Source organism: Calonectris borealis, chromosome 25, assembly GCF_964195595.1.
Source record: "Calonectris borealis chromosome 25, bCalBor7.hap1.2, whole genome shotgun sequence".
Taxonomy (NCBI): domain Eukaryota; kingdom Metazoa; phylum Chordata; class Aves; order Procellariiformes; family Procellariidae; genus Calonectris; species Calonectris borealis.
The window spans coordinates 8,157,611-8,177,574 of NC_134336.1; the positions used below are offsets into that span (position 1 = coordinate 8,157,611).

The 19,964-nt window shown below is 49.8% G+C and overlaps 1 protein-coding gene across 2 annotated transcripts; it reads right to left on the reverse strand.

Annotated features, from left to right (window-relative positions):
- Positions 1 to 78: 78 nt before the first annotated feature.
- On the reverse strand, positions 79 to 16,939 carry PTAFR (platelet activating factor receptor). Of its 2 annotated transcripts, XM_075173792.1 has the most exons (3): positions 14,354 to 16,939; positions 8,863 to 9,048; positions 79 to 3,725 (listed from the first exon to the last, which is right to left on the reverse strand). In XM_075173792.1, exon 3 carries the CDS (start codon positions 3,665 to 3,667, stop codon positions 2,606 to 2,608), a length of 1,062 nt encoding a protein of 353 aa, XP_075029893.1. In that variant the 5' UTR covers positions 3,668 to 3,725; positions 8,863 to 9,048; positions 14,354 to 16,939; the 3' UTR covers positions 79 to 2,605. The 2 variants fall into 2 exon arrangements, with proteins under 2 accessions (XP_075029893.1, XP_075029894.1); XM_075173793.1 differs by lacking the exon at positions 14,354 to 16,939 and having other exon boundaries at positions 8,863 to 10,056.
- Between the last annotated feature and the right edge of the window lie 3,025 nt (positions 16,940 to 19,964).

Sequence of the window (19,964 nt, forward strand, 5' to 3'; positions counted from 1 at the left end):
CAGAAGTAATACAACATGAAAATCGAGCTGTGTCAGCGTGGTACCGAGGCTTTTCCCTTGAGTATAAATATAGAAAGATGAGAAGGTGGGAGAAGTTAAAGGGCAAAACAGAACACACTTTATTTAAAAGAACTTTGAGGATCCATTTTATTGCAAAGTACAGCAAAGTAACGCAACGTTGTGGTAAAACCGAGAAAGGAATTCCAGGAACAGAAGTAGAAGCTCAGACTGGTTTTCAGAAACACATTGTTACTGACTTAATTGCTGCAACATATCCTCCTGAAGTTTCCTCGGGGCTTTTTACCCTTTTCCTTAAATGCAAGTTTACATTTGTTCTCTGAGCCCACACTGGCCTTACAGCTGTCTTCTGTGGAGTAAAGCATGTTATTTACCCACAGTAAGTAGCCTAAACAGTAAACTCTGTTGCAAGCTTTCCAGGAATCAATAGAAGATCACACATTTACCAGATCTTCACGTAAAATCCCTTTCCATTTCCTCTAAGAGTTGCCAAACTCCATCTGTTCAGTGCTGTAGGGGCTGTGGAGCAAGAGAGCTCCACTATCGCATCGGGTGGCAAGGGGAAAAGAGGAGAGGGAAAAGGCAGCCCTGTCTGCCAGCTGCAAGAGCTCCTCAGCCAGAACATGCCATCTGGGGAGGGCTGAAATACAGAGGCAGGTTGCTCCAGCAAGCGGATTTAGGCTTTTAAATTACAGAAATTGCCCCCCTTGCTGTGTGCTGTGGCTCAGATGACTGCAGATTCAGGGCAAAGCTTTGAACATGGCTGAGGGACATAGTCAGGGAATTATCCCTCTGCTAAGAGGTGCCAGCAGATATTCTTTATGGGTGGCCATTACTGGAGCAGAGTCTAGGACCAGGAGAGAAATGCATTCACGTTGTGATCAGATTCTTTCCTCTGCCTGGCACTGGGCCTGGAGTATGTGTCTGGCCCTGGCAAATGGCATTAGAAAAAGAAACGTCTTGGTTCTTTTGCTCATTTGCGCAAGTAAGCATCAAAGCTGCCTGAGGATCTTCAGGAGATACACCTGAAGGACCCGTATTTCCACTGAATATAGGCAAAGTCTGATACAAACGTTGGTCCTGTCTTTGGAAAGACTTAAGCTTATCTTTCACATTCTCTGGTGGGTGTAGGAAGACTGCTGTCCTTGCATATGAATAATGAGTATCACAGGTCAGATACACTTTTCCTGTCATCAACCAGACTCTCCTATGTAGTTTAGGGAACCAAAAACTGTTGTGAAAACAAGTAAGTTCCCTTTCCTTCCCTGCCCAATTTCCTGGATTGAGCAATTTGGGTCAGAAAAGGAACCTCGAATGTCTCATGATTGGTAACAGAACTCAGCAGCCCCGGAAAATCACTTTGCCCTGGGCCCCAACTGAGTGCAGCCAGCCCTGAGTGAGGAGTCTCCAGTCTTGTCGGAGTGCATGAATTACATAGCTGTCAAGTGTACTGTATCGTACAGTAATTTACTAAGAAAGTGGCCATGAGCTGACCTAATACTTCACTTGTGGTAGGATATCAAGAACTAGTCAGCTTCATTTCTTCGTAGCAGAAATAGAAGGCTGAGGGGAGGAAAAATATACAGTTGCTTGCTACAACCCTAATTTAAATAAATAAGACAAAGATACTGAAGCATTTTAAGCTTTTTTTCTTATTATCATAATGCCCATGCTGACAATAATCTTCTGTTATCTGGAGCCTCCAAAGTGAGATTGGATTTCCACAGACACAGGCAGTCAGCCAAAAATTACTGAACTGAGTGCAAGAGGCCACTGGTTTGCCAGTTCTGCTATCATACAAGAAGCCAGGGCAGACAATAGTCCCCTCTGGACATAATGCTCATCGGGGGATGGGGGCTAAGGCACTGCCAATTTCTCTTCTTGCCTACTAGTCCAGCTATTTGAATGATTCAAGAGCTGGGAGCAAAGGCAAAGGTTGGTAATAGCTACTCCCAGACATCTGTCAAGTATGGACCCCAGCAGACCATGTGAGTAGGTAAGAAGGGATCAGAGGTGCAGATCTTTTCTTTGATGGCATTTCAGGACCTCCTTGGGCTACGTCCCTTCTAGCCACTCAAGAGCTTCTTCAGCTCAGACTCTTCACAGAACCATGCAAGCTTCTCAGAAAAGTCACTTGATGATGCTAGCAACTCAGTCTGTTCTTCCAGGTCTTTTAGAAGTCTCTAACAGCTCTGATACTGGATTCTTCATGAGAGCTGGGCAGGCAAAGCACCAGGGATGGTGCTATCTGGGCTGACACAATGGATAACTTCAGTGCACTTAGCTTCTAGCTGCTCACTGCAGAGACTCAGTGACACATTTCTTTCATGTAAAAGCAGATCGTCTCAGCTGTGCTCAGTGCCCGTGAGAACATCAGCTCAGACAGAGGGTCCTTTTCTGCCAGATTATTACAGGTTCCAGTTCTGCCAGTTGCATGGGATAGAAGAAATGAGCGTCCATTCTTCTTTCTAATGGGAAAAAGGAAATGTAATATCCTGGTCCTCTGTTGTGTTCCTCAGTGCGTCTTCTTGAGAAAAGATGAGTGACTAATTCACGCATCTCAGTCTGCAATCAGAACAGAGCTGACCTAGATCCTGATGGCATCCTCTTGGTGAATGGTGCCCTCAATCACTGTGTCTGTAGTTTGCCTGGAGCACTTGCGACTCCCTTTCATGCTTTTCAGGTTTTCTGAAAGATGCTTCTGGAACTTCTTGGTGAGGAAGCAGTAGATGATTGGGTCCAACACACAGTTCATACTCAAGAGGCACAAAGTCACCTGGTGAGCATCATTGAGTCGTTGGCGCAACTGACAGTTTTCCTTCTTCCACTGCTCCAGAACAGTCAGGGTCCAGGGCAGGTGCACTATGTGGTGAGGTACAAAGCTTATGATGAACACAGCCAGCACTGTGCAAACCATCCAGAGCGCCCTTTGCTTGACGTGAGCACTCTTCCGTGGCTGCACTGATTTGGAGAACAGGGTCCTGATAATGATGATGTTCCAGCCTAGTATAAAAAGGAAAATGATATAGAAGAGGATGCAGATGATGACATGAATGGCGAGAACAGCTGAAACACTGCCAGAAGAGTCATAGCCCTCAAAGCATCGCGTGAAATTCTTCGAATCGATTTTCTCCTGATTAGTATTCTTGTCAAAAAGGTAATACAAAGAGCTGCCCACTATTATGATCCAGATAGCTGCTGATAAGTAGATACCCCTTCTCTGGGTGGTAAACTGAGCAGCTTTAATGGGATTAGTCACAGCTTGGTAACGGTTGTATGTGATGACCATCAGAAAGGCAACAGAAGAGTAGGTGTTAACGAAAAACAAACAGCCAGCCACATTACAGAGGAACTCAGGCATGATCCAGTCTCCATGGTGGTGATAGTAAACAATCCACATTGGCATCGTAACCAAGAAAAGCAGGTCAGCTACTGTCAGGTTCACCATGAATATCTTGATTTCGTTGAGTTTCTTGGTGGGGTAAATACGGCTGAAAATCCAGAGCACACAGCAGTTGGCAACAAAGCCCAGAATGAAAATGATGCTGTAGAAAACAGTGAAGAGGTTGTAGCGAAACTCAGAGTCTATGTGACATAAAATGTAGGAATCAGCACTACCGTCAGCACCACCTTTACCCTTTCCAGACATTGTGGTGCTGAGTGGGCACGTCTGAAGCAGAATTTCCTGCCGTAGCTTTTCTTCTTGCCTAAAAATATAAAGCATAAAACGAGCTGATTGGTATGGTGCCATTGCTAAGCCAAAACCCACCTTTCATTTTCAGCTGTCTGTGATCACAGGAGTTCTGCTCCATGCCTTGGCTCCAGTCACAGACACCTGCCCTGTCCCCTTGGTCCTCTCTGTGATACCATTTCCACACCATACTAGCCTTTTTGTCTTCATCCAGCGTTGTTTGCTGCAGTGTGGATCTGAGATCACTAATCTCTAATCTCAAAAGACTTTTCTGCGTGAGGGTTCTTAGATAAAATATCTGTTACTCTGCTCCCTCTCAAGCTTCTTAATCCTTTACTATAAGCAAACAGGTTTTCTGGGTCTCTTTTTTTGCCCTGTGGTTCCTAATGCTTTCTAACTTGCCTGTATTTATTTTTACCTGGAAATTCCAGAAGTGAAACAATACCTGGTAAAAATGTCTCACTAGTGCCATTTCCAGAGTCACCCTCTACTTGTTGTTTTCTGACATTTTCCTTCTTACACTTGTAAAGATTGTATTTGTTTTCTTAGTTGCAGGCACTGTAGGATCTCACATTCACTTCATAGGCTACCAGACAATTTTTTTACTCAGTGAATGATGTAAAAGATGAGTCACTAATCCTAAAGGGTGATGTTTTGTGGTACATTGTTGATTTCAACTACAGTTTATCTCTCTTAAAATCCTGGCTGTTGTCTATTGTGCCATCATTTTGAATTCAAGTTGTCATCAAACCAATCTGGCTCCCTTTCCCCTCCTCCTCCTACCATTTCTGCATCAAATGCAAGTGTCAGCAGCAGCAATTCTGTACTTTCCTGTGTCACTGGTGAGGCTGCTGACAAACACTGTCCCTAAAGAGACACCTCCAGGTTAGTCCCTGCCTCAGTTAGTATTTCTTCAAATCTTGCCTACAGTTTGGACATACCAAATTCCTGTATCACTAATACTGTACATGTTCTTGTCTCAGATTTAGAATCATAGAATAGTTTGGGTTGGAAGGGACCTTTAAAGGTCACCTAGTCCAAACCCCTGCCATGGGCAGCGACATCTTCAACCAGATCAGGTTGCTCAGAGCCCCGTCCAACCTGACCTTGAATGTTTCCAGGGATGGGGCATCTACCCCCTCTCTGGGCAACCTGTGCCAGGGTTTCACCACCCTCATTGTGAAAAATTTCTTCCTTATATCTAGTCTAAATCTACCCTCTTTTAGTTTAAAACTATTACCCCTTGTCCTGGCGCAACAGGCCCTGCTAAAAAGTTTGCCACCATCTTTCTTATAAGCCCCCTTTAAGCACTGGAAGGCTGCAATAAGGTCTTCGCGGAGCCTTCTCTTCTCCAGGCTGAACAACCCCAACTCTCTCAGCCTTTCCTCATAGGAGAAGCGTTCCACCCACCCTTATCATTTTCATGGCCTCCTCTGGACCCGCTCCAACAGGTCCATGTCTTTCTTGTGCTGAGGGCTCCAGAGCTGGACGCCGCACTGCAGGGGGGGTCTCACCAGAGCAGAGCAGAGGGGCAGAATCACCTCCCTCCCCCTGCTGGCCACCCTTCTTTTGATGCATCCCAGGATACATCAAAAGAAGCATTTACATGGATTCAGTCTAATCTCCTGTACACCTTAACCTACTGCTTTTACCATCCAGAGGACGTACATGCCTGTTCTTGGCTCTGGCGCCAGCTCCCTGTCTGATGCTGGGCAGGCACTCACCTCTCCGTGACACAGTCCTGCAGATCTGCTTGGTTTTCTCTCCTTCTTCCTTCATGGGAAGATAACTGACTAATGCAGGTAAAGGAGTTTGAGAGCCACCGGCAAGGACAGTGAGTTGCTCGCTGATGGTAAACTTGCTGGGTTTTTAACCTAATTTGCAGAACATGGTGGTTTTCCTTGAGAGTGAGTAAATTGTACCACCAGTCACGAAGCCTAAAGTTCTTGTGCGAGTTTTCATGGGAATGCTGGGTGCTGCACATTGTAATGTGCTTGCCTCCGCTCTGCCAGCCCCACAGGCAACAAGCATTTTCCTCCAAAGACTGCTGCCTCCTGAGAAGGCAGCCTCCTGCCTCGAAACTTTTTGGATCTTCTGCACATGGGTCAGGGCAGTCCCAAGCACAGTCAGGGCGGAGAATGGGTTGAGAGCAGCCCTGAAGAGAAGGACTTGGGGGTGTTGGTTGATGAGAAGCTCAACATGACCCAAAGCCAACCATATCCTGGGCTGCATCAAAAGAAGCATAGCCAGCAGGTCCAGGGGAGTGATTCTGCCCCTCTACTCTGCTCTTGTGAGACCCCACCTGCAGTACTGTGTTCAGCTATGGGGCCCCAGCATAAGAAGAACATGGACCTGTTGGAGTGGGTCCAGAGGAGGGCCACGAAGATGATCAGAGGGCTGGAGCACCTCTCCTATAAAGAGGGGCTAAGAGAGTTGGGATTGTTCAGCCTGGAGAAGAGAAGGCTTCGGGGAGACCTTATTGCAGCCTTCCAGTACGTGAAGGGGGCCTACAAGAAAGCTGGAGAGGGACTTCATACAAGGGCCTGTAGTGATAGGACAAGGGGTAATGGCTTTAAACTGAAAGAGGGTAGATTTAGATTTGATATAAGGAAGAAATTCTTCACTATGAGGGTGGTGAGGCACTGGAACAGGTTGCCCAGAGAAGTCGTGGATGCTCCATCCCTGAAAGTGTTCGAGGGCAGGCTGGATGAGGCTTTGAGCAACCTGGTCTAGCGGAAGGTGTCCTTGCCCATGGCAGGGGGGTTGGAACTGGATGATCTTTAAGGTCTCTTCCAACCCAAACCATTGTATGATTCTGTGATTCCCCAGCAGCAGATAGTGGCATGAACCCCCATCTCACTCTCACTGGGTTGAGTCTCTCTTTGTGCCCATGTGCTCTTGGTTCCTCATTTACACATTTGCAATTTTCCTCTGCAAATGGGGAAGTCAGCTCTAGCTCAAGAAAGCTCTCCCTTTTTTTCAGAAAACTCTGCAAACACCTTGGTACTTCTTTCCAGTTGTTAGGAGAGGAAGGCAATAGTCACCTCCTCACCCCTTACAGGTCCCCTAAGGACATGACAACTACAGATATCCACAACTTGTCCTTGGACCTTCACAGGCTGCTGCATGCTGTGCAGCTCTGGGGTTCGAGTGTCTTTAAATTCAATCTTTTAGCCATGTTCCATGTGAATTAACAAGTAGCTGTGGCAGTACTAGTAGTTGACCAGATGACACATGTATCTGTCCTCTCTCACCTTGATCTCTGCCCCCTGCTGAGAACCCCCTGATCTCTAAAGGGTGGTAGCTGATTCAGGTGGTGGTAGCCAGGAGGTGAGGATAGTCTGGGCTATGACACCTCGGGGTCTGGCCACAGAGGTCTGACACATCGCTGAGGAGTAATGTGTCACTCCCTGCCGCCCTGCAGAGAGGTCCCAGAGCAGGCAGGGGGCCACACTCTGTTCCGTGTTCTGCCTTTGATTCATGCAGGACCCAAGGCAAGTCCTACTGGTCATGTGATGGATCTGTTTCCACACCCTCATCTATACATGAAAAGTGGTAATTGTCACAACAGGGCCTTAAATAAATGTCTGTGTCTAAGCCCAGCTCTCCCACCCGCTGAGGGACCATCTCTGGTAAGGACATAGGCCAGTTAGAAGGGTTTGCATCTCTCGGCTCAGGAGGGCACCTAGCCGATGCAGACATTCAAGGAAGGGGTGAGGCTGTGCAGGGGCAAGAGAAACTAGTGGGGAGCTTTGTGTTTGATACACTCTTCCGATGTTAGAATAAGGAAAAAAAAACAAGTCCTAATTACCTAAGATCATTAGAGAACTTAAGTTTTTTTCAAATCTGCATCGTAAACCCACTGTTCTGACTATCTGCCAATTTCAGCAAATAGTTCTGGTGCTTGGGGCTGGAATCTTTGCAATGAAAGGTGCTCTATTACTATAGCACCAGACCTGAATATACCAAGAGTGGGGAAAAAAAAAAAGGTGATGCGTCCCACTAGCAGAATTCATGAAGAGGAGAGAAGTGCCCACATCCAATACATAGGCACAACTGTTACTCACAAAGTCGCTTTAGATTGTGCTGCAAGGCAATCTACCCTTCCATTTCTGGTGCTGTACATGGGCATGGCAGCCTCCAAACTTTGCCCAGGAACTCTGGTGAACTTTACTGGTGGGGTCTCCAGGCTTGCCCATAAGCTGCCGGATTTAGCAGATGGGGTGGAAGGGAGAGCAAACCTGCCCATCCCCCTCCACTGCAAAGCCCTGCACAGAAGATGGCTTTGAGCTAAGGGCTGCACTCTGACCTGGAGAAATGAATGCAGGGACGTGTTCTACATTGTTAAGTCTGCTAGAAATCTCTGGCAAAGGTGGGCTGTGGGAGATGGCAGTGCTGCCTCCTGGCCCCAACAGCACTTGGTAGAGCTCATCTGTCTTGGCATTAGTGGCTGTGCAGTGCCAATGCCAAAGTCCTTCAGGGAATCACAAGAGGGTTGTTTTTCCTTTCTCACTTATCAAGCCAGATATTCTACAAAATACAGCTAGAAGAGAGCATGGCACCATTCCCCGCTAAATTTACTCAATACACACTTTCCTCTTCAGCCTGAGGAACTTGAGCTTACATCATCCATATACTTGTGAGATGTCCTAAGCCTTAGACTCTGGAGTACTGTATGGAGGATCTCACTCAGCCTCTCCTGTTGAAGCGGTTCCTCTTTGTATAAAACATGTAAATATTCTCCGTGCCAGCAGAAGGGAGAACAGGCGCAGTGGTCAGGGTGCAGGCTGGCGGGTGTGGGTCCCATTCTCTGCTGCAGCAGGCTGCGCTGCATTAACAAAATCCCTGGCAACTGTAGACCAAGCCACTACCTTGTACACTAGTACACCAGCCAATAATCCCAAATGGTTTCTATCATCAACTCCATTGTATGCAGAACTAGAGGTGGAAGTAACCAGCTGCACAGCAGAGCGTGGCTGGGGCAACTGCGGACTCTGCTCCCAGTCTACGCTCTCTCCCATGGGCCATGCTCTCCCAATAAGATTTACTGGCTCATGGCTGCAAGGTGCAAAGACCACGCTAACACAAGCTATGCCATCAGCAAAAGTATATTGCAAGAGGAATAGTACTCATAAAGTATATTTTCTGCTTACCAAGGTCAAAAGAATTCAGCACGATATGACCAGCTTTAGCAGAGCAGTGATGGATGTTTTACTGAAGATGCTTGGTCTTCTTCCAAGTGTTATTTTCTCTGACCTGGGGCTGGAAGGTCTCCATGCAGGCAGCTCTCAAGAACAGGACACCAGAATGGGAGCAACTGCAGCATGACTGCAGAGTCACTAGAGAAGAGGAAATGTGTGACATCAGCTCAAAGGAAATGAGAAATAAAAAAAGCTGTAGAGGAAAGGCAATTAACCACAGCAAAGATCTGGAAAGTCCTTAAAGCTGTTTCTTCAAAGTATCTCTGCTTCTGATGATCCTGAACGAGGTCAAAGTTGGGATTTTCCTCTAAAGGCAGAATAGCAATCCACTTTGTCTCCCTGGTTAGATCTGGGATTAGACAGCATTTGAGCATCCTTCTTCCAAGCAGATGAATGGCAGAAGCCAGAAGAGCTTTCACTTAATAACTTTGAGGAAAGGAAGTGCCAGGAAATTCATATATCCCATGGACAGACTCATTCCCTAGCAGAGTCTCCTTCACACTTGTGTTGGGGCTAAACAGACCCAGGAATCCAGCCATCCCAAGTCTCCTTTTATCTCAGGGACCTTCAGCAGACACTGAGACACCACAGCATGGCAGGTCTTCACCTGGCCCATCCATCTTCACATCATGACCACCTCAAGATGCCTGAGGCCAGGCAAACCAAAAGTCAGTGTCTTAGCAGAGCAGCATTGCTACCATCCACCTTGTCCCCTCTTTGTGGCATTATTTGTGGCAGCCTGAAAACCACTCATCACAGTAATGCAAATTGGTAGGGTGCTTGGGGAGACACCAGTGACAAGCAAAGCTACACACATTGGTCCCAACTAAGCTGTAAATCCCAAGTTGTAGCTCCCATGCTGATGGTTAACCTGCCTTTCATGTAGACACTGCTCTTATACCTGCACACAGTGCAGATGTGAGCTTGGAGCACCTACACCATGTCCTGCACAAATCTCACACCTGCAGACACCTACAGGAACAGAAACACTGAGTCTGGTGCCTGGGTTTAGTGTGAAATACATAGGAACAGAGCCACAAAGTCCATCACCAGCACAAAGAGGTGCCTGAGCCTGCAACAAGGCTGCTGAGGAACAACATAGGCCCAAGTGGAAGCAGAAGAGGCCAGTCCACGTTGGTGCTCCCTTGAGAAAGCTGTCTCTCCTGGCTCTTCTCATGAAATGCCATCTACAGCAAAAAGCCTGTGGTAGGCCCTGGCCATGTCCATGCTGTGAGGAGCACCAGAGACCCCCATGGTGTGGTGTCATGTCTTGGGAGAGCCACCAGGAACAAGCTAAGGGTTGTGTCCCCTGGGCCACACCAGTTGAGGGCACCAGCCAAACTTCTGCGAGAGCCAGGAGCTGGGACACCTTCAAGTCATGCTTTTGCTGTTGGGCTGGTGAGCCCTGGCTCCGAGCTGGGACACAGCAACCTCCTCATTAGCTGGAGAGACTGACAGAGGGGACAAGGTGGACAGCAGCAACGCTGCTTTGCCAAGACACTGACTTTTGGCTTGCCTGGCCTCAGGCATCTCAAGGTGATGGGCTGTGCAGCCAGCGTGGTGCCAGAACCGACCCTCTGTCCATGCTGGTGGCTGGATATCCCCAGCCAGGGGCAGGCAAAGCCCCAGCACTGATCTGGGCTTCTTTGCCTGGGTCAGCTCTTCCCTGGCTCTTCTCCAGAGGGTGCAGATGGCCTTTCCCAGGTCCATTATAGAGGAAAGAACTTGGCGTGCGCTTCAGCGTGGTGCCCCGGGGTGAGCAGAGGCAGGCTGTGCCCCTGGGTGCACAAGAGGCGGGCTGTGCCCCTGGGTGCCTGGCAGCCACCAAGAGCCGCAGCCAAGCTCCAGCCCGGCAGGGTGTTGTGCAAGTGCTCAGCAAACTGCTGTGCAAACCTGCTGCTCCAGGCCCTGCTGGGGGGAAGCTTCAAAACACCCGGAGGTGCATGGAGACCACAACTGGCACCACAGCTGGACACTCCCTGAACTGCTGCACAGCAACAGCATGGGGCGTCCAAGGGACTCGGAAGCCACCTGAGCTGAGCAGGACCCAAACTCCCCCAGCGTGAGGGAGCCCCGCAGCGACAGCACTGCGCGGGGTGGGAGACCCTGCTCTATCCTGCCCTGCCTCAGCAGGGTGGGCTGCATCGGGGGGCTGGCTGTGTGGAGCAGGGCACCAGGGAACAGCCAGGCTCTCTCTCTGTCAGGCCGCGTCAGGGTGACCCGAAGGGTGAGATGAGGCTCCTGCAGTGGTGCTACAGATCTGTGCTGGGATGGAGGCTGCAGCAATCTCCTTCCCCCTTCCCCATCAGCTGCTGTAAAGATGGACCGAGGAACCTGACCCTTCATGGACCGGACAGAGCCCCAGTTATGCCTGCCAGACTGCTTCTGGGAGCTTAAATTAAAAACAAAATAAAAGCGTGCTCATGAGGTTGGCTGGCAGCCGGTCCATGCCTTTGGGAAGAGCAGCCAGTGAGGATGTCTGGTCACAGAGGGAAGGGGAGCACTTGCAAAGGCTATAGCAACGGCCAAACAAAGCTTGCTGTCCTGCTGCAGCCAAGTTCTTAGAGGAAATTAAAGCCCAGGAGGTTTTGGGCTGGGGAGGAGCTCTTGCCAGAAATCTTCATCCTTCCTCTGCTCTGCCACTGATGGGGCACACACGTCACCAAAGTTCAGCGAAAAAGATCTTTTGTAAAACCCAGAGAACCAAACAACAAAAACATAGCAAGTTCAGTGGTAAAAGACACAAAGAGACCTGATAGGTGGAAGCTCTAGCAGTGACACAAGCTTTGTTTTCTGATTTAAGCACTCACACTGGTGTCAGGACATCTCTAACTGCCCCGAGCTGGGACCTGACCACACCCGTGCCAGCCAGTGCCTCCTCACCGCTCTCCAGATTTACTCATTTTTCATTTTTCGCTTTGCTTCAAATGCTCAGGTCAGGCCTCAAGCTATTGAGATTCACAGAAATGTGGGCAACATTCTGAACAACTGTTTGGTCATGTAGACTGGCCTCTTGCCGGACTTGCACTTGTCCACCTCAATTAGTTGGGGAGTTCCCTTCCTCATAATCTCAATTTTCAGCTGTTGCATTTAAAGCATGAAAAGTAGAAGGGGACCCAGGTTCAGCGCTGCCAGTACCAAGGCAGCAGAGAAAGGTTAGAATAATCCCCCCCTCCCTCCTGAACTGCCTCGTGTCTGTTTTGCGTTGACAGGTCCCATTACCCCCATACAGCGCCTGCAGCCAGCCCTCCTCCCTCTCGCATCCCATCCAGCCTGGGGACCCTGTTCCCCTGCTCTCCTGGGACCGCTGCCTGTTTCCAAGTGCGTAACTTTGAATCCAGTATTAAGATGCATTTTGTTTGCAGTGGCCTGGCTTACTAAGCGGTCCTGGCAGTTTTTGACTGCCCTGTCCTCAGTGTTATTTACCACTCTTCCAGCCCGGGGGATGCAAAGTCTGACAACGCTGAATGTATGCAAGGCCAAGTTAAAAAAAAAATCTTGAATATGTCCTTACTTTTATCAAGCAAACTTGCAATCTAATAAAAAAATAAATAAGCTGCTTTTACTAGAACTGATTCCCAATGCGATACTGTTAACTAGCACTACTCGTACTTTAGGTTGTTATATCAGAACACTGGATCCTGGAGCAGCTCTTCCAAATCATCTTTTCTGGGGATAACTTCACACAAGCTGGTTGGTAGGCACTGGGCTGTTCCCCTTGGTTCTGGCACCGTATCAGCCCTCTCGTGGCAAGCGCACGCTGCCGTGAAAGATGCACACTGCCTCCTTGTACACACTGTCTGCCTCTGGCGTGTTTCCTTGGGGTTGTTTCCGTCTGAGATGGAGCCCATTAATAACATACCCACTTTTGATGACCACATCTAAATTTTCCAGATATCAGAAACTTTTGGTTTTGAAAATATAGTATTATAAGCAAATATCCAGAGAACTTTTTCCAAGAGCAAAACCACACTGTATTAGTGGAGAGGAGCTCTCTGTGGAGTGCAGAGGAGCAGCATTTTAGCCGACAGGCTCTGCATGCACTGTCGACTGCCCTGTTCAGTGACAAAAGCAGTGAATGAGGACAAGAGGAAATGCCAGCTTGTGAAAGCACCAGCCGCTGCCACCAGGCTTAGAGTTGTGTGGACCATGCAGTGTGCAGGACCAGCACACAGGTGAGTGTGATCCCTGCCGCTGGTGATCCACACCAGCATGTGTCCTCAAGTGCCAGGACGGGTCTTTGAAAAGCCATGAAGTTCCTTCCGAGCGTGAGCGGCTGATGATCTGACGCTAAGCATTACTGTCTGTGAGTTTCCACTACTCATCTCACACCCTCTGCACAATTTCCTTTTGCTTGTTGCAGGAAAGAAATACTAAATAAACTCTGTAGCTTTCCCCTGCGAGCATTTCAGAGCCCAGCACAACATGTCCCCACCTTATTACCAACTCCGCAGGAATGTGCCCCAGAGCTTGGATTGCTCGGCAGGGAAGTACATCCACCTCAGCAGCCAAGAGCCCCTCCTGGGGCAGCGAGCAGCGACGCTTCCTGGTAGCCATTTGACAGCTGCAAAGGCAGGGGCACAGCATCTGACGCTTGCTGTGGTGCCGCTGGAATAACCCAGCCTGGCAGGAAATGTCGCTGCTGGGAGCCGGGCTGCCTCGCCAGCAGCGGGTGAAACGGAGAGCAGGTCAGACTCCCGCTGGTTTTGGCAGGTGGTGCCCAAGTCCAGCCCTGCCACACCAGGCAGAGGGGTGATCTCCGTGGGCCACCACGTCAGGATTTGTATGCTGCAGCCCCAGGCTGCCTTCACTGAGCTGTCCACGGCCGGGTCACTCTGCTCCACACTGCAGCAAGTTACCTCCTGCCCCCTGCCCTGTCCCCCTGCCCCCTGCCCTGTCCCCCTGCCCCCTGCCCTGTCCCCCTGCCCCCTGCCCTGTCCCCCTGCCCCAGCCTGGCAGGTGCAAGGGCAGGGGCCATGCGCTAGCAGGATGAGGGACCCGGGCTCCTTGAGAGCCTCCCAGCATTGCCTCCTCTTCCTTGCAGGAGGAAGGTCCGTGGCAGGGCTCCTCGCCTTGCTTTGCAGCGTTCAAGCAAAGCCGGGATCGTTCTTGCCACCCAGGGGTGGGACAGGACCCAGATGAAGGCGGTCCCCATCCCCATGACCCCAGAGGCAACGGCAGCACTAGCCTGACTTATGCCGACATGACGCACCTCGTCTCTGCTTGCTGGGCGCGGGGAGCGAGCGTGTGTCTTCCCAGCGCACCTGGATGGGGACGGACAGCTCCTGAAACCCCTGCAGCTGTCTAAGATGCGACAGCTCAGAGACCCAGGGGGGGACGCCAGCTGTGTCCCGAGACACCCAGACACAAAAGGAGCCTGTGGAGCGTGGGGAGGGAGACCAGCACCCTGGGAGAGCAAGCAGAAGGGAGAGGAGTCTCTTACCTCAGGGCCACGGAGCACCTGGCCCAGCAGACCCAGCCCGCCAGGTCCCTGCCGCAAGCGGAGCCACCAGCAGGGCTGAGCCGTCAGCGTGCTCCTGCCTGGGAAGAGGCTGGGACGGGAAGGAGGGCGCGCTGGCAGGTGAGTGACTCACTTCCCTCTTGGCACTTGCAACACGGCTCGGACGTGCCCTGGCTGCGCCCTGGAGCTCGACATCAACTCCTGCGGCCCTTCCTCGAGCAGGCGGCGGTGGGGAAACAGCGGCGGAGGCTCTGTGCTGGCCAGGGGCTTGTCACGCTCCCGTGTCACCCTGTGCCTCGCAGGCCTGAGATGGGGTAGCCCTGCCCTGCAGCAGCTCCGGGGCAGGGGTGCTCCCCAGCCTGGCCAGGGTCGCAGAGGCAGTCCGGGCTTGGCGAGGGGGGGCCAGCACCTTCGGCAGGCCCGTCCTCTGGGCTTCTCATTTCCTTCCAGATACTGGGACTGGGAGCGAGCACAGCGGCGAGTGCTTGTTCAAATGCTTCCATTGGAGGTGGAGACTTGCTGCAGCAGGGCAAAGCATCAGGATTAGACCGCTTTGCTGTGTGAGTCCCGTATGGGGAAACATTAGCCAGAAAAATATTCCAGGCTGTGGCAACTGGTTTCCTTGCCCTCTCTGCAGCACTATAAACCCCCCTCGTTTCTTGTGCTCCTTCAGCCCAGGAAGAAAGGGTGGATGGATGCATGGGGGACCCACTCCCTCTTGCTGCCGCAGTCCCAGGGCAGCAGCTCTGGCATTGCTTTACTCAGGTTTCACATGGGATTTCCCCAGACGCGTACTGTGGCACTGGCATCACTTAGGTCATGGGCACAACATCCAGTGAGCCACACGTGTTATGAGAAGAAATCACATGTGTTTCTGTCGCCTCCCTTTATTCACTGTGGGTTGTTTAACAAGGAAAAGTTGTTGGTTTTTCTTTGCTGTTAAGAACTGGCACTGGTTTCTGCAAGGAAGGAGGCATGAGGTTTCTGAGACAGCCCTGAAGGGCCAGACAATCACAACTGGTCGGTGCACAAAAGCATGTTGAAAACACATCAGAGCAGGCACACAACCTGCACCGCTATCAGAAGGAGCTGGCTGTTTGCATGTCCTGCAGTCCCCCCATCTAGGCCTGCCAGACACCCAACTGCAGTATGCAGAGCTGCAGCAAATACCCCAATTTCCCAACCAAACAGAAAAGCTGCACCAGTTTATCGTGCAGCTAAGTTACGGCCTTTCTCAACAGCGAAGGTTGCCAGCGTCCTCTTGCGAATAAGGAAAACTAGACTATGCTAGGAGGAGCGTGGCCAACAGAGTGAGGACAGTTAATATCCCCTCTGCTTGGTACTGGTGATGCTGCACCTGAAACAGTGTGTGCAACTCGAAAGGGACGTGGAGAACCGGAGAGGGGCTGGCAGAGAGCTGCCACCACGGTCTGAGCCCTGGGGCACGTCCTACAAAGGGAGCCGGGCTGGGATAGCCGGGAGGCTGAGGAACAACCTGGTCACTACCTGCAGCTGTTGGAAGGGAAGTCGCGACGAGGACAGAAGCAAACTCTTCTCAGTAGTGGCAAATGGTGTGACAAGGGGCAACAGCCACAAACTGGGGTGCAGGACAGTCAGGATGCACATTGGTGGAATGTTTTTGCTAGAAGGGCTGTGCACCCCTGGGACAGGAACCCAGAGAGGCCAAGGGTCTCATCCTTACCACTTGGCTAGATAAAGCCACAGCTGACCTCACCTACCATTACTGACAGCCCCACTTCAAATACAATGTCAAATTGAAGACCTACAGAGGTCCTCCCCCAAAACATTTCAGTTCTGTGATTTGAACTGCTACAATCGTACTGGCATGTGTGCCAGTGTTATTTTCCTTTGCAGGTGCTCTTCATGTCATCAAAATGCACTCCTGCAAACCCCGTTCCACCCAGAAAAACCGTTACAAAAGTGCCCAGACGGGGCCTGTCGGCCTTTGAAAAGGAAGCAATTTGACCGGACCCGAGAAGATGGGTGACACATAAATCCCATCGATTATTTTCAGGTTATGTCCTTGTTTGCTTCAAAGAGAAACCAGTAGTGGCTGTGAAGCAGGGGACTTTGCACCTTAATGTTAATATTAATGCTACGTCTGGACTTCCCTGCTGCTGCAGAACAACTGAATATCCCAGAAAGGGAATATGAATGAAGCAGGTGGCCAGGGAGGCCAATTTAGGAGAGTCCATTTTAATGGCACTGAACAGGCTGAGGCAGAGATCTCCTGCTACAATGGAAAGACCTAATTGCCCCGAAGTACGTGTCCATTCTTGCCCTGGGAGTCTGAAGCCCTCCGGCTGGCGTGACAGGGAGGCTTCCTAGTAGGAAGGCTGCCGAGCCTCAACCGTGAGTCAGGCAGCTCAGCTACGTCCTAGATATACCGAAAGTGTGTGTGGTGCTCAATGCTATGCTGAGATTAGAGCGGGAAAGACAGGAGCCCAGCCTAGAGGAGCAGCACTCCCAAACATCTGCCCATTTTGTGCACAACACGAAGCCAGGGCTGTGAGAGCTTTACCTTTCAAGGAGCTACCTTGAGTTACCCCCGGAGCAGGAGGTGCACTGCCAGCAGATGTTCTGGAAAACAAAAACGAGGAGGTTTTGAACCCAGCTGACGCAGCCCCAGACACCATCAGGCCCGGGCACGCTGTGCTGGTGCACAAGACAAGCGACAATGTCCCTTTTCGGCTTGTGAATCGTAGGGCTCAGCTGCCCGAGCAGGGGAGGTCTTGCTGACATTGCAGCTTGCAAGAGGAAAAGGAAGTCAAGACAGCCCATTTGCTCTAGATAACACACTGCAATCACCCAACTCTTTCTAAGGGAAACTTCCTATATTAAGGCCAACCTCTCACAGTTCCTCTCCAGTTTCAGTTGTTTTAAGAGGGCAGAGAAAGACTAGCAAAAGAAACTCTCATCCGGAAGAAGAGGAGAGCACAAGCCCTTGATCTCTCCCACCTGGGTCCCTCTATCCAACACCACGCTGGCTGTAGTTAATCCCCCAGAACTAGTCACACTCCTGAAATACAAATTGCACACAGCAAAAGAGTCATTAGTGCCCAAGGAGAAGGGGTGGAAGAAAGAGGGTTTTTTTCCATGCATTTACAAAGATGGCATCTTTTGGGGAAGAGGAGAGCTGCGAAAAGACCCAGCCACACAGACAGCATAAGAATGGTGATGTTGGATGCAGGCCATCTAGCTCAGTACTTCATGTCCAACAGCAGCCAGCAGATGATGATCAACGAAGAAAGCGAACACAGTGCAATGCATCCCTCATCGTATGCTGCCAGCATCTGCCAATATGGGGCAGAGACTCCCTCAGCTAGCAGTTATACCGGGATCTTTACATAGCTTGATGACATGTATTTGTGTGAACACATACATGGATGAAAATTAGAAACTTCTGACCTCAACAATAGTCTATATTGAGTTCTACAATCCACTGCAGGAAAAGCATTTCTGTGTCTTTTCAAACCATTTCTTGCTGATTTTCCTCCATAACCTCTTGTTCTCAGGTTCAGGAAAAGAGCAGCTTTTGATGCCCTGGTTCTCCTCTGTACCATTGCTCGTTTCCTTTTGAAAGGCTGTGCAGTAAAGCATGTATATAAATGGGCATCCACGAAAGCTGTAAGGCATGGCCACAACGCAGCTTCGTAGCGAGGAAGACAGCATTTTCCATTTCACACTCTGTCTTTGCCAACAGTACTCTGTTTTATACAATCCCTGTGGCTGAGTGACTAAGAAATGGTTCCTGAGCAGCAGTAGCTAATTTAGAGCACATCACTGTGTTCACCACACTAAGATAAACAGTAAGAAACACACTGGTTTATGTCTTACCAAGAATAGATTTCATCTCTGACTGATCACCCAAGCTTTTTATAGCTGCCATAACTTGGTCTAGCCTTTACTGAATAGTTTTTCTACCCGGTGAAATCTAGCTAATCTGGTGAACATCTGGTGAAATCTAGACCTAGGCCTGTCTACACGTGCATGGAGGATCAGGGGATCCTCCGCTCTCATCCCTAGACTACAAAGTAGCACAGGAAGGTCCTGCACGCTGTCCCCTTCAATCCGCAAGTGCGTAGGTTCCTGTTGCGGTTTCCCCAAGTAACTTGCAAAGGTCCTTTCCCATCCCACTATAGCTGAACAAGAGACACCCTTGCAAACTGCATATGAAGGGGAAGGCAACCTCCCTGCCTCAGAAGGGAAGCAAGAGCTTCAGGAGCGATCTCTGGACTCCCAGAAAGCAGCAAGGAGCTGAGCCAGACTCTGGTAGACCCCTGTGTACATTCTGTGGGAACTGGACATGGAGGACAAGTTATTTCCACAGAAAACCAAGCCAAGACCCTACTGAAAAATGCTTCTGTAGCTAGCTCCTTCTGAAAGAAAAAAAAAATTACTCTTTATTCCCACCAATGTATTTTCTTGTCCTGCATATCGAGGACAAATATTTTAGTCTACAAGGACCACTGACCCAAAAAGAGCTCAAAGGAGGAAGGAGCCCTAGAGCTCTCTCCCTCTACAACATCTCTACCTCTTGAAATTAAACGTTTCATTCAATCCATCCCAATGCTTTGGCATGCGTTGCAGAGGCCAGGCCACAGCCCAGCCTGCATCTGTGGGGGTCCACGTTGTGCATTCATTTATTTCCACCCAGGCAATTCAAAACACTTTGCTTTTACAAAGCCTGAATACAAGGATCAAAATTAACCTCCCAGGTTCCCTCCAGTGGAGCAGAGAAATATCCAGCAAAGGGCCAGGTATTTCACTGCTGCTAAAGCCCACCTGGCAGATGGGAAGCTTCACAGGACTTGGCTGAGTAGATAAGACAGGAGAAATACTTCATATTCAGACATAGAAGCATATCATAGGCAGGACAGGAAGAAAAGAAAACAGGAACAACTAAATTGACAATGAAACAGCATTGCTATAAGCCACACATTTTGCTGCCCCAAACAAGTCATACCCAGTGGAAAAAATTACTCTAACTGCAGAAGCCCGTAAGACTAGTACTTCGGTGACTTTGGCCACAGGCTGCACTCCTCAAGACCCAGTGGTAAGCCTCTCCACTGGTCAAATTCTCATAAACATACACATCTCTAAGAAGCAGAAGCAGAAGGATAACATGGGTCTTATAAGCATTTCAAGTTCTCACAGGACTCATCCTGAGCTACCTGAAAAAAATGAAAAGAAAAGATCTGAAAGGTCAGTACCATCGGTCAGCAAAGACATCACACCAGCTGAGAGGAAATGCTACTAGAAAGACCAGTATTTCAATATCAAAAGGAAAGACTCTGAACAAGAGTGACTGGGACAGATCTCTAAGCTGACAGGGGAACAAGGGGCAGACAAGTCAGAGGGACAGCATGTCCCCTGGGCGAGAGACTGCACTTAGAAATACTCTAACCACCTGAGCTGCTGCCCAGCACTGCTTGTTTCTTACACCCAGGAAGCAGAAGAGATTGCATCTGAGAGACAGCACCACAAAAGTTAACTGACATTTTCCCCAGAATAAATGTGGCTAACCATTGCCTTGACAAGGAAGTTGTGTCCTACCAATGTGTTCCCAGTT

Bases quoted from the DNA above. Each gene is read 5' to 3' on its own strand.
- PTAFR (XM_075173792.1), bottom strand. From the start codon at position 3,667: ATGTCTGGAAAGGGTAAAGGTGGTGCTGACGGTAGTGCTGATTCCTAC.